This window comes from Emys orbicularis, chromosome 6 (genome assembly GCF_028017835.1).
Source record: "Emys orbicularis isolate rEmyOrb1 chromosome 6, rEmyOrb1.hap1, whole genome shotgun sequence".
Classification (NCBI taxonomy): Eukaryota; Metazoa; Chordata; order Testudines; family Emydidae; genus Emys; species Emys orbicularis.
The window spans coordinates 43,747,218-43,761,774 of record NC_088688.1 but is presented as its reverse complement, the minus strand read 5'-3'; the positions used below and the strand labels follow the sequence as shown (position 1 = coordinate 43,761,774).

Sequence of the window (14,557 nt, the reverse complement as noted above, 5' to 3'; positions counted from 1 at the left end):
TTAATTACTGTAGCATTTTTAAATACTTATCTTTGCAACCAAGAAAGGCTAGAAACACTACTTTTTAAAGATGACAGTATGAAAGCTTAGATTCTGTACCAAGTTTCATGGCACCCAGAAAGAAGCTGTTACAATACATAGGATCAGCTCTAAGTCTCGGAGTCTTGATCTACAAAAAAAAGCTAAATTTGAAGTATTTACCTTGACTCATTTAGATAGCAGAGTGTACAAATTCTGAGTGAACATATTTAAAAAGCTGATTTTTTTTTTAAATGCTCAGAGTTAAGTAGGTTGAGTTATTTTGCTCAAGTTTTCCCACAGAATTCACCTTTGGGATAAGACCAAACATGGATATTTCTACCTCAGATGGAAGCTACAGCAACTAAAACAAGGGAACTAGAATGGAAGTGGGAATTCAGTCTTCCATACTGGGAGCTGACAACAACATCTGTTAGACAGTTGTGAAGCTAACAAATGCACGTATGCAATAGAATGGCTTACTTTTACCACATATAGCATGGCAATTCAGTGGTGGCAGTACATTAATTATCTTTTTCACTGTAAAAATGCCAAGGAAAGCCACAGAAGGAAGGGGGGGGGGGGGGGACACAAAACAGAGCGTTAGTGGTTTTGGGTGGGAAGAGATTAAGAAACCCCAATATGGAGCACTAATACTTTTGATCACATTTTACTACCTTTGAATTTTCTCAACTGCCCTGTTCTGCAATCTTTGCCTATATTCCTAATAAATATTGACTTTTCTGCCTCTGAGAGGAAGTGAGCTTCTGGGGAACAGTTGCATCCCAGTTTAATGCAAGTTGTATCATCGTAGGATGTCTGCAGAATGCTAGGGGGAAAATTGCAAGGACAGCAGCATACCATTTAGGACACATTAGCCAAGTCCTCTGAGGGACCAGCTGGAGCTGCTGAGGAGCCAGCCCAGGCAGTAAAGAGTCAGGAAATTCCACCTTTCCTGACAGGAAGAACATGTGGAGTGTGAATAGGCTTTTTACTTAGCTATCTGTAACAGAGTGGCTTGCCCCTGAAGGCCTAGAGCCAGCAAACCCTAGTTAATCAGAAGGCACACCTGAGCAGGGATCAGGTGATTACCTTACAAAAAGCAGCAGGAAGCTGTAGAAGTGGGGAGTGCTTGGGGAGAAGACACCAGCATGAAGCTGGAGGGAGCGACGTCAGCAAAGGCCTGCCAAGGCAGGGAATGGCGGCTGGGAGTGAGCAGGCTCCAGCAGAGAACCCTAAATTATCAAGGAGGGAGCAGGCTCCAGGCAGGGAAGACCGTGGGAGAACCCCCAGCAGGAAGACTGGGAGCATAGACTTGATGGGGATTTGAGAACTTTGTTTCGGGAATGATTGTATTGTTGTAATAAATCCAGCCCCAAAGAAGGGCATTGCTGAACTACAGAAGTGTTGCACGGGGCCTGAAGAGGGAAAACGGAAGCAGAGTCCTGCAGAGCCACTTGTGTCCACAAGGGGTTGCTCAAAAAGGCAGCTGACCCTTTTATATCATCCTTCTAAATTCTACATGAATACATACATACGATCGGAAGACAGACAGCTTGAAAGTCAGCACCGAGATGGGATGGTGGGAAGAAGCAATCTGTTACAGTTCAGGGGAATAGTTAACTCACTTCAGTTTCAGGCGTTGCATATATTCCTCTCAGTGCTTCAGAGCTTGCACGAGTTGTTGAGGTCAAACTAGGATCAAAGAGAAGATAGCACCATAACATGCAGTGTAAGTATATGTTTCCTGCAATGCTGAGAAATCTCATGGGGAACATCTACACTGCTAGAAGGGAGTGAGCCTCCCAGCCCAGGTAGTGTGCTAGCAATGGCACTGTGGATGCTGTGGCTCAAGCTGCAGCTCATGCCCTCAAGACCCTGGGCCTGAGCTTGGGTGGCTAGGTCAAATGCCTGCCAGAGCCACAGCCGTGCTGCTGAGTTTAGCGTACTAAGTCAAATGAACCAAGCACGAGTCTGTGTAACCCAGGCTGGGAGTCTCACTCCCAGCTGCAGTGTAGACGTACCCCAAGGGTCCAGTTCTGCAGCAACTGAAGTGAGAACACAGGATGTAGGGTCAAGTGCCAAGTCTGTGAAAGGTTTATTCTGTGCAAGTAGAAACCTACAGGACAGATCACCACCACCAGACTCATTCTGTAATCATGAATTTAAAAAAACTAGACAGCTTCTATTAATGTCAATGCCACCAGCCAGCAGTCAACATAAAAGCTAAACATACTGATTTGCATTTCAGAACAGGTTCTCCCTGCTATGCATGACAGGTGTAGACTAGTTTTACAGCAATTGCTTTGACCGATCCTGTAAATAAAGACCACAGTCACAGCCTTGCAAAATGAGACAAACTCATAATTAGCAGACAGAAATAATCAGTATTTATAAACTATTTGCTAGGAAAGATTATTAATACCATCATTATTCCATTTCCTGTAAAGTCTGTTTGTTGGGGGAATCCTTACCAGTTTCCACCCCACTTCTCTCTGAAACCAGCTTTTATCTTGAAAAAGAGGAAGGATGGCTATGTTACACAAACTCCCCATGACCCACACTGAAATGTTAACACAGATCTCCATCTAGGTACTTATATGGACCCCAGAACTGTAGTAAACCAGCCATTCTAAAACATTTAACAAAAGAACAACATACTCTACCCCTTGTTTCCTTCCCACCATTTAGAGGAGTGTAGATCTCGTACTGAGGAGGAAGCCACAAAGAAATGAGTTTCTCATTTAGTTCTGAACATGGTGGTATTTGTGGTCCTGCCTTTCCTGAGAGAATGCTCCATAGCCTAGTTTCAACTCTTCTAAAAAGTCTGTCTTCCACACTGACAAATCTTTCCCTATTGATTGAAAGATTCATTGTTCCAGTGGAAAGTAGATGTAATAGGAGGTCATTGCAATAATCAACCTGGATCATCATGAATATATGGATTCGTGGCAAGATCCAGGTCTAGGAGTTACCAGGGTAGTGCTGTTTCTCCAGATGGGAGGACTCGTTGCATCACCTCTTCTAATACAGCTATTTTGGGGTGGCATTGGCAGCAAAGGCCAAATTCTTGGAGGATGGAGATTTTGAACTGGACTCTTATTCAGTGCAGAGCCAACGCAAAGATCAGTTACATGGCAACTTGTGTTGCTAAGCAATTGGGAGTTTTTTCCTGGTTCATTCCCAGATAGAAGTTGCAATAATATAACCTAGATACCACAAATGTACAGACTGATGTGCCCAGATTCAGGTCTGATAGGAAATACCAGGGTAGCCTGGTTTCTCCAGGTATTAGGACTGGATGCTCCACCTTGTTAAAAGGCAGTCTCAATGCCACCCCCAAAGAGGTTCTTTTAGAGCATAAGACTAAATTTAGCTAAATTGGAAAAGATGGGGGATCAATATGAAAATTGAAAGGTGGATAAGGAACTGGTTAAAGGGGAGACTACAACGGGTCATACTGAAAGGTGAACTGTCAGGCTGGAGGGAGGTTACTAGTGGAGTTCCTCGTGGATCAGTTTTGGGACCAATCTTATTTAATCTTTTTATTACTGACTTTGGCACAAAAAGTGGGAATGTGCTAATAAAGTTTGCGGATGACACAAAGCTGGGAGGTATTGCCAATACAAAGAAGGACCAGGATATCATACAGGAAGATCTGGATGATCTTGTAAACTGGAATAATAGTAACAGGATGAAATTTAATAGTGAAAAGTGCAAGGTCATGCATTTAGGGATTAACAACAAGAATTTTTGTTATAAGCTGGGGACGCATCAGTTGGAAGTAACAGAGGAGGAGAAGGACCTCGGAGTATTGGTTGATCACAGGATGACTATGAGCCACCAATGTGATATGGCCGTTAAAAAAGCTAATGCGGTCTTGGGATGCATCAGGCGAGGTATTTCCAGTAGAGATACGGAGGTGTTAGTACCGTTATACGAGGCACTGGTGAGACCTCATCTGGAATATTGTGTGCAGTTCTGGTCTCCCATGTTTAAGGAGGATGAATTCAAACTGGAACAAGTACAGAGAAGGGCTATTAGGATGACCCGAGGAATGGAAAACCTGTCTTATGAAAGGAGACTCAAAGAGCTTGACTTGTTTAGCCTAACCAAAAGAAGGCTGAGGGGAGAGGATTGCTCTCTATAAATATATCAGAGGAATAAATACCAGGGAAGGAGAGGAATTATTTAAGCTCAGTACCAATGTGGACACAAGAACAAATGGATATAAAACTGGCCATCAGGAAGTTTAGACTTGAAATTAGAGGAAGGTTTCTAACCATCAGAGGAGTGAAGTTCTGGAACAGCCTTCCAAGGGGAGCAGTGGGGGCAAAAGACATATCTGGCTTCAAGACTAAGCTTGATAAGTTATGGAGGGGATGGTATGATGGGATAGCCTCATTTTGGCAATGAATTGATCTTTGACTATTAGCAGTAAATATGCCCAATGGCCTGCGATAGGACACTAGATAGGGTGGGATCTGAGTTACTACAGAGAATTCTTTCCTGGGTGTCTGGCTGGTGAGTCTTGCCCACATGCTCAGGGTTTAGCTGATTACCATATTTGTGGTCAGGAAGGAATTTTCCTCCAGGGCAGATTGACAGAGGCCCTAGGGGTTTTTTGCCTTCCTCTGCAGCGAGGGTCACGGGTCACTTGCTGGAGGATTCTCTGCACCTTGAAGTCTTTAAACCACAATATGAAGACTTCAATAGCTCAGACATAGGTTAGGGGTTTGATACAGGAGTGGATGGGTGAGATTCTGTGGCCTGCGTTGTGCAGGGGGTCAGACTAGACGATCATAATGGTCCCTTCTGACCTTAAAAGGGTAAGTCTAAGACAATCTGTCACACCTCCCTCTACACACAGATTAAAAAGGTTTTGTAAGGGATTTCTGCTTTTTAATACAACATGTATTTCAAATCATTTTTTTTTTTAAATGGGCATGTTATTGCTGTACCAGAGCAGCTGTTTACTTGTATTTACTTTCCACATCAACATATTTATTCTTCAGCTGAGCTAAATTTTAAGAATAAATCATAAAGCTATTAGAATTTTTTTAAAAAGACTGCTGGTAAAAGTTTTTTCTAAACACAAAGTGTCTTTCAGTAGATTACTAACAACACCCTTTCTACTAGTGAACATCAATATTAAAAAAATAAAAATATCTAAGTTACAGTAGAACCTCAGAGTTACGAACGGACCAGTCAAACACACACACACACACACACACCCACACACACACCCCTACCTCATTTGGAACCAGAAGTACACAAACTGGCAGCAGCAGAGATTTAAAAAAAAAAAAAAAAAAAAAAAAAAAAAAGGCAGCGCAAATACAGTACAGTACTGTGTTAAATATAAACTACTAAAAAAAAAAAAGGGGAAAGCAGCTTTTTTCTTCTGCAAAGTTTCAAAGCTGTATTAAGTCAATGTTCAGTTGTTCGTTTTTGAAAAAACAACCATAACGTTTTGTTCAGAGTTACAAACAACCTCCATTTCCAAAGTGTTCTTAACTCTACTGTACTTTTCACTGTTTGCTTTTTTGCATTTCTCTCCGACAACCAAATAGACTAATCAGTTTCAGGAAGGCTTCTAGTCAATTTCATATTCAGATTCTCAGACACTAGCAGTGCTTGATCACATACATATGAAAGACATAATTCATTATGCACATTGCATTTAGGAAGTTTATTAGACTGGGGTCCTTTACATGGGTGGCTACGGATGGAGAGCAACACCACACTACCCCGGCAGTTTGCCACACAGTTAAAAACCACAAACCATGTCCAAATTACTATCAGAGAAGCTACTACTTGGTGGTACTTTCTGTAGAATAAGACTTTGTGAAAAAGTGATGTTTCTGATCTTGATGATTAAGAAAGTTTTCAAATATGAACAAAGGTAGTGTTGTCTTCCTGCGTATGCAGTCAGACACATTAAACCAGCTATATCTGCAGACTCAGGAAGGCAATGCTTCACGTTTGGAATTTCTTCCACCAGTAGATGTGGATCCTTTTCATAAAACGCTAAATCATTAGGATTCAGAGTTGCCTATTTCATCACTGATCATTTTAGAGAAGAAACATCCAGCCACTCTGGGAAAGTATGATTAATCAGATTAATTTCCATCCTTTCATGTAATTCTACCTCTAGCAATTCCTTTGCATTTGCATTGCACACATTATAAAATCTTAATCTGTTTAATTTAATTTACAGTAGGGTAACAAAACAAAAAAAACCCAAAAAACAAAGACTTACCAAGAATATAAAATGCAACAAAACAGAAGAGCAGTGCCCAATCCAGTAACCAGGTTCTCATCTCTGTGCAAGCCCTGGCTAAAGTCAGGTACGCAGATTGTAATGTTCTTATGGTTCTCATCCAAGACTTAAAAAATAAATAAATAAACAATTAACGAGTTCATTTGACTTCAGATTAAAGAAAATAAATTTGTTTCCCGAAACATCAAGAACATTTTGGTTTTTTAGAAAGATTATCTAGGCTGGGAGGCTGAAATTAGACTTGCCAGGTGTGTTGTTTCTTGAAGGGCAGAACTACAATAAACTTCAGCACTTTGCTGGTTCACCAGGACAGAGTGGAGAAATGTCAGGTAGTTCTTAAAATCCCAGCTTCTCTGCTGGGCCAGTCACCAACACTTCACCTCCCCCCTATTTTGGAGGGCCAAGTGACATCTGAAGAAATTTAAAATTATACATACATTATAAATGTGTTACTGTTTGTAAAGCTTGGCTCACATTATCCTGTACTATGTGTGTTTAAGACAGGGGTGTTTTAAGGGCAGCCCAAGTACCAAATATAGGCTCGGTGAGGTCTAAAATATGGCCTGTGGCAACTCTACTCCTAAAATGATGCACTGAGGACAAGGTTATGGGCATATTTTATTTTAAAATGTATGCAAGTTAGCTGCTGCTCTCAGATTCCTGGCAAACTGCCGGCATAGTCCTTGGTGTCCCAGAGTACAGACAGATACTCTTGCTTGACAAATACACCTCTACCCCGATATAACGCTGTCCTCGGGAGCCAAAAAAACCACAACTTTCTGCATTATAGGTGAAACTGCGTTATATCGAACTTGCTTTGATCCACCGGAGTGTGCAGCCCCGCCCCCCCCAGAGCGCTGCTTTACCGCGTTATATCCGAATTCATGTTATATTGGGTCGCGTTATATCGGGGTAGAGGTGTACATCTGCTTTGAACCAAGGGCTGGCATATTTCTAATACCTACCTGCCTAGTGCATGCTCTTGCAAATGCAAGAGTTTTCTTGACTATAAATTGGGTGTCTCATTCAGATTTACCACTGTGTGTCATTCTCCAACTCTCCTTCTGATAGGTGGACAGATGAAAGCCTACACATCACTAAGTCCTTCTTCACCGTTCCTTTTCTAGTTACTGCTATTCTAGTAAAAAGGAGGCAATTCTTACCAAGACTAGCCTAAATTGCAGAAGTTAGAGCAGTGGTGGGAAACATGTGGGCCCATCAGGGTAATCCGATTGTGGGCCGTGAGACATTATGCTGACTTTGACTGTCCACAGGCACCGCCCCTACTCCCCGGCAGCTCCCAGTGGTCACGGTTTGCTGTTCCTAGCCAATGGGAGCTACAGGAAGCGGCAGGCCGCAGGGACGTGCTGGCTGCCACTTCCCGCAGCTCCCATTGGCCAGGAACAGAGAACCGCGGCCACTGGGAGCTGCGGGGGGCAGTGCCTGCGGATGGTCAACATCAGCATAAGGTCTCACAGCCCGCAATCAGATTACCCTGATGGGCACAGGTTGCCCAACACTAGGTTAGGTGCAATTCATCTGAATCACAGAAATCTATTTTGGAGCTTGGAAAATGGCTCGCTGTTCACTAGATTCACCAGTCTGGATGGATTCCAAAAAGGAATTTCTTGAGAGAAAAATGGAGACAAACCAAATTTTTAAAAAGAGCCTAATGTTAGAAAAACTATAGCAAGGTTTTTTGGCATCTGGAGATGCTCTGGAAATATGAGGCACAACGTGTTCGAATTAGTATACATGTGAAGAAGTACGAGGACACCCATATCTGGTGAGGATTAAATCTTAATTTTTTATTCTCTGAACAGCAATTGTAGTACTACTCAAATGCTCTTGAAACAAAAGATATGAGAGTAATTTTTCATATGAAAGGAAAAATGAGGTCAAAAACTAGGTAGTTTGCTTTGTTAATTGGGAGCATGGAACCAATCTAGCACATCAATTATAGGTAGGGCCCTACCAAATTCATGGCCATGAAAAACATGTCATGGACTGTGAAATCTGGTCTCCCACCATGAAATCTGGTCTTTTGTGTGCTTTTACCCTATACTATACAGATTTCATAGGGGAGACCAGCGTTTCTCAAATTGGGGATCCTGACCCAAAATGGAGTTGCAGGGGGATCGCAAGGTTATTTTAGGAGTTTGCGGTATTGCCACCCTTACTACTGTGATGCCTTCAGAACGGCGGCCGGTGACCAGGCGCCCAGCTCCGAAAGCAGCGCCCCGCCAGCTGCAGTGCAGAAGTAAGGGTGGCAATACCATACCAGGTCATACTTACTTCTGCGCTGCTACTGCTCAGCTCTGAAGGAGCCATACCACAACAATAACCTTGCGACCCCCCCCCCCCCCCGCCCACAACTCCTTTTTGGGACTGGACCCCTACCATTACAACACTGAAATTTCAGATTTAAATAGATGAAATCATGTAATTAACAATTTTTTTTATCCTATAATTGTGAAATTGACCAAAATGGACTGTGAATTTGGTAGGGCCCTACTTATAGGAAGAAAGCAATAGATCTGATTGTAATGGCAGCTAAAATAGCAACGGGGGGAGGAAATCTACTGGATAGAAGCGGAAAAAGGGCAGACAAAAGTGTCCAATCTGAAACTAAAGAAGGATATACATCTTTCTGGTTGGTATTGCATGCATTGGCCTCCATCCTACACTAGTCTCTCCTGCCAAAGCTAGCATCTTGCATTGAACTCATGACCATGCAGGATTTTGATGCAGCGTGCCTTAAAGGACTTTAATAAAGCTCAAGATAACTTACTAGTTTCTGGTGGTTTGCTTGACAGAGATGAGAAGGTGAGATACATGACATAGCAGCTGATAACTCCTGACTGCAACAAACTAGAGTGTGGCTGGCCTTTAGAGAGAAAAAGGTAAGATACTGAAGCATTTTTATGGGCTTTAATAAACTGAAAAACAAACAAATTCAAATTCAAATGGTCAAAGTATTTTTCACATGGGAAATATTATTTAATCCTTTCCCTTTTCACTTTAGAAAGTTTCCAGACAGATTAGATACGTATTTCCTCTGAAGGACACAAGGAAACATCCCTTTCTCCACTGGCTGCTCCATGGAGGTTAAGATCCCCAAACCAGTAAGAAATAAATACTGTGCTCTGGCCAACTATACCAAGCTCAAAAACAATATTCACACTTGGAGTAAGTTACTGGCTTACAATAACAATAGCTTTAATTGCCTATCATCATTTAACTTTGAAATTACTTGAATCACTGATGTATCTTCAGTCCCAGTGCATGAAAGATGCCACAAAACACAAAATTTTTGTTGAAACACAAAGTGTGATGTGAAAGAACAAAAATTAGAATGGTTGTGAATTGTTCCAGCCCATGTCTCAAAAACAGATAGATGGCAACTGTATGACGGTGAGAAATGAGCATGAAATCAGAGCTGAATGGGTTTGAATGCTATTCTCTTAACCATGTTATTACAGCAAAGGTAGCATAAGTGGCTCCACGCCTAGCGATGGCTATGCATGTGAAACCTCTGCTGTGTGTCCACCCTATCAGGGAATTGTATCAAAGATACCGGCATGCTGATCATAGAAAATCACAGAAATATAGGACTGGAAGGGATCTCGATAGGTCATCTAGCCCAATCCCCCATATTGAGGCAGGACTAAGTATTATCTAGACCATCCTGACAGGTGTTTGACAAACCTGCTCTTAAAAATCCCCAATGATGGATATTCCACAACCTCCCTAGGTAATTTGTTCCATTGCTTAACTACCTGACAGTTAGCAAGTTTTTCCTGATGTCCAACCTAAACCACCCTTGCTGAAATTTAAGCCCCTTCTTGTCCTGTCCTCAGTGGGTAAGGACAACAAATTTATAAAAAGGAGACTGATAACCTTTTACAACTTGAAGATTTATGCCCGCCTCCCCCTCAGTCTTCTCTTCTCCAGATTAAACAAACCCAATTATTTTTCAACTTCCCTCTTACGTCAGGTTTTCTAGACCTTTAATCATGTTTGTTGCTCTCCTCTGGACTGTCTCCAATTTGTCCACAACTCTTTCAAAGTGTGGTGCCCAGAACAGGGCACAGTTCTCCATTTGAAGCCTTATCAGTGCTGAGTAGAATGGAAGCATTACTTCTCGTGTCTTGCTTACAATATTCCTGCTAAATGAATGACACTCACTTTTTTTACAACACTATTACATTGTTGACACATTTAGCTTGTGATCCACTACAACCCCTGATCCTTCTCTGAAGTACTCTTTTCTAGGCAGTCACTTCATGATTATTCCTTCCTAAGTACAGTACTTTGCATTTGTCCTTACTGAATTTCATCCTATTTATTTCAGACCATTTGTCCAGTTTGTCAAGGTCATTTTTTGATTTCTACTCCTATCCTCCAAAGCACTTGCAAACTGTCTCACCTTGGTATCATCTGCAAACTTTTACAAGTGTACTCTCTAGTCCATTATCCAAATCATGTATGAAGATATTGTCTAGAACTGGACCCAGATCCCGGAAGGACCCTACTCGATATGCCCTTCCAGCTTGATTGTGAACCATTGATATCTACTCTCTGAGTATGCTTTTTCAACAAGTTGCATACCCACCTTATAGTATGTTCATCTAGGCCAGTGGCTCTCAAACTTTTGTACTGGTGACCCCTTTCACATAGTAATCCTCTGCATTTGACCCCTCTTATAAATTAAAAACACTTTTAAATATATTTAACACCATTATAAATGCTGGAGGCAAAGCAGGGTTTGGGGTGGAGGCTGACAGCTCATGACCCCCCATGTAATAACCTCGTGATCCCTGAGGGGTCCCAACCCCCAGTTTGAGAACCCCTGATCTAGGCTATATTTCCTTAGTTTGTTTAGGAGGAAATCATGTGAGGCAGTATCAAAAGCCTCTCTAAAGTTGAGATACATCACATCTACTGCTTCCCCTCTATCGACAAGGCATGTTACTCTGTCAAAGAAGGACACTGGGATGGTTTGACATAATTTGTTCTTGACAAATCCACGTTGACTGTTACTTATTACCTTATCTTCTAGGTGCTTACAAAGTGATTGATTATTTGTTCTATTATTTTTCTGACTGGTCTATAATACAGTGGGTTGTCTTTATTCCCCTTTTTATAGATGGGCAAATATAATACCTTTTTCCTGTCCTCTGGGGTCTCTCACTTCCTCCGTGAGTTCTCAAACACAAATCGCTAATGGCTCAGAGATCTCTTCAGCCAGTTCCTTAAGTATTCAAAGACGTATTCTATCAGGCCCTGCTGACTTGAAAATATTTAACTTGTCTCTAAGTAATTCTTAACTTGTTCTTTTCCTATTTTAGCCTCAGATCCTACCCCATTTACACTGATGTTCACTATGTTGTCGAACATATACGTTAGTCATTTGATCACTGATAACCATTTTGGTGAAAACTGAAACAAAAAAGGGCATTGCCACTGATGTGTTTTCTGTTATTGTCTTTCCCGTCTCATTGAATAATGGGCCTATCCTGTCTTTGGTCTTCCTCTTGCTTCTCATGTATTTGTAAAACATTTTCTTGTTACCATTTATGTCCCAAGCTAGTTTAATCTTTTTTTTGGCCTTGGCTTTTCTAAGCTTGTGTTGTTGTTTTTTATATTCGTCCTTTGTAATTTGACCTACTTTTTGTATGACTCTTTGCTTTTCAGGACATTGAAGATCTCCTGGTTAAGCCAGGGTGGTCTCTTACATCCTTCCTATCTTTCTTATGCATTGCTCTTGTGCCCTTAATGGCTCTTTAGAAAACTGTCACCTCTCCTGAACTTTTTTTTCCCTTGGATTTGTTTCCCATGGGATCTTACCTACCAATTCTCTGAGTTTGCCTTCTTGAAATCCATTGTCTTTATTCTGCTGTTTTCCTTCCTACCATTCCTTTCAATCATGAACTCTATCATTTCATGATCCTTTTCACCCAAGCTGCCTTCCACCTTCAAGTTTTCAACTACTTCCTCCCTGTTTGTCAGAATCAAATCTAGAACAGCCTCTCCCCATATCACTTTCTCCACCTTCTCTAAGAAAAAGTGGTCTTCAATGTATTCCAATAATTTGTTGGATAATCTGTGCCCTGTAGTAATATCTTCCCAACAGATGCCAGGGTAGTTGAAATCCTCCATCACCAACAAGTTTTGTGTTTTGAATGTTTTTGTTAGTTGTTTAAAAAAAAGCCTAATCCACTTACTCTTCCTGGTTAGGTGGTGATCTGTAGTAGACCCTTACCATGACATCACCCTTGTTTTTTACCCTTTTATCCTTACCCTTATGCTGTCTACACGTGATGTTATGCTTAGTGACACGGAGAAGAGAGGGTATGGTATGGATTTTATGGAGACAGAGTGACATAAAATCTAACTCAAAACAGAGAGAGAGAGAGCGCACGCACACGCAAGAAAGGTATACACACACACAGCGTCAGTACCCCTGATGACATCAGCCTTGCTAAGTCTGATAACCAGCAGTAGCTCCAGAGAACTCGCAAGGTGTCCCATCTCCAACAAAACAAATAGACAAAAGATTTGATAAGCACACTTACGACTTTGGACACAGGGTGAGATGGCTACCAATGAAATAAGAATGCACAGGCCACCATTTACACCAAGCAGGATCTTGTTGTATGTGCAGCCCTCTGAGCGTGTGTAAAAGACAGCCATCAAAATCACGGCTCCCACAGCAACGGAGTACAAGATGAGAGTGCCCAGAGCTAGTAAGCCATACCACAGTTTATTATGTGTTGTGCCCGCCGTCCTGTTTGTAAGAAAGAAAATATATGTAGCTATAGAAAAAATATTCAAAACACTAGTCTTAACATATACTCCTTATCCAGGTAGCTTATATGACCATCAGAGCTGCACAAAAGTCAGCATGTTGCTTTCTATAGTACTGTACATACATTGTTTCAGCAGTATAGGCCATGACTCCTGAGTATTTTAAAAATATAGTTGCCTCGCTAGATTCATTTGCGATCACTAGGATCTATAAAACATTCCATAATGCTAGTGTTGATCATATATCAAGACGTTATACTGACGTTTTAATGCCTGGCTATTTCCATAAATAGCGCCTGCAAGATTCTGAAAACTTGGAACAGCATAGACTGAGCCATCTGCAAATCTTTGACAGACTGTTGTAATCGTGGTTCCTAGCTAATGTAGGGAATTCCTTGGCTGGAGCCAAGGACGAGACCTTTCCAGGTCCCAGCTCATTAGTGAAGTTCTTCCATTACATAAGCCCTGGAAAACCACTGTTAAATACACTGCAGCTATTCTTATCCACCTACCACTATAACGGTTTTGTCCATCCAACCATTCTCCCTTCTTTTGGCTCTCTGTATCCTACAAGTTTTACTGAGTCCTGAATTCCTCACTCCCACCCACACCCCAAGAACTGATCCTGGGGGAACAATGTATCAGATAACCTGATTGTACTGGATGATACTGTCTGTGCTAACAGGGCAGAAATGATTTGCAAAATGGTTTACAAAATCTGTAATGCAGATGGTGTCTTTGAGTTAAATGCCACCGCTGGAAGTCTCCTCTCAGTCACACTGACAGCACTGGGGTTTTGCTACAGTTAATTATTGGCAGCAGTGGTTGTGCTGTGACAAGAGAACATATTTATCCTATCCTAAGGAAAACAGTTATCGGGGAGAAAAGGGAGAGAGCAGAGGGTTTTAAACCTTTCCTACAAGCTAATGGGATAACTGAAAACAAAAGAACAGAGAAAGACAGAGGAATGGATGGGCAGGGAATAGCTAAAGGGAGGGGATATTGTGTGTGTGTGTGTGTGTGTGTGTGTGTGTGTGTGTGTGTGTGTGTGTGTGTGTGTGTGTGTGTGTGTGTGTGTGTGTGTGTGTGATTTAAGAGTTCTAAAATATTAATGGGGCAGGGAAGGAAGGTGCCAAAGCTACACAAATGGGAAATCAAGCCTATACAAAGAGGCTGGGCAAGGGGACTGATCAAGGAAAGTTGTAGAGTTGGGTGGAAACAAGTGGCGCAGCTCTTATTTAAAAACTGGGCTAAGGTGTGTCTATAAACTTGCATGAAAACAAAACAGGATCCACCAGTTTACAACATTGCTCGAGTGCTGTGGCTATGCTGTATGGATCCACTCCATTTTATCAAAAATGGATTATACCGATACAGAAGTGAAGAGGCTTAAATGATGGGGTCCTTGCAGCAGCACTATTACTATTTATTGGAAAAACAGAACTA

At 41.6% G+C, this 14,557-nt stretch overlaps 1 protein-coding gene across 1 annotated transcript in view; it reads right to left on the bottom strand.

Moving 5' to 3' along the window:
- SERINC5 (serine incorporator 5) overlaps window positions 1-14,557 on the bottom strand; it is a 54,799-nt gene that overhangs the window by 3,540 nt on the left and 36,702 nt on the right. Inside the window, exons 6-9 of the mRNA XM_065405883.1 lie at window positions 12,880-13,091; window positions 9,093-9,188; window positions 6,281-6,407; window positions 1,647-1,713 (exon numbers count right to left, since the gene is read on the bottom strand). Of these exons, the coding sequence (XP_065261955.1) occupies window positions 1,647-1,713; window positions 6,281-6,407; window positions 9,093-9,188; window positions 12,880-13,091 (502 nt within the window). The remainder of the gene's footprint in view (window positions 1-1,646; window positions 1,714-6,280; window positions 6,408-9,092; window positions 9,189-12,879; window positions 13,092-14,557) is intronic.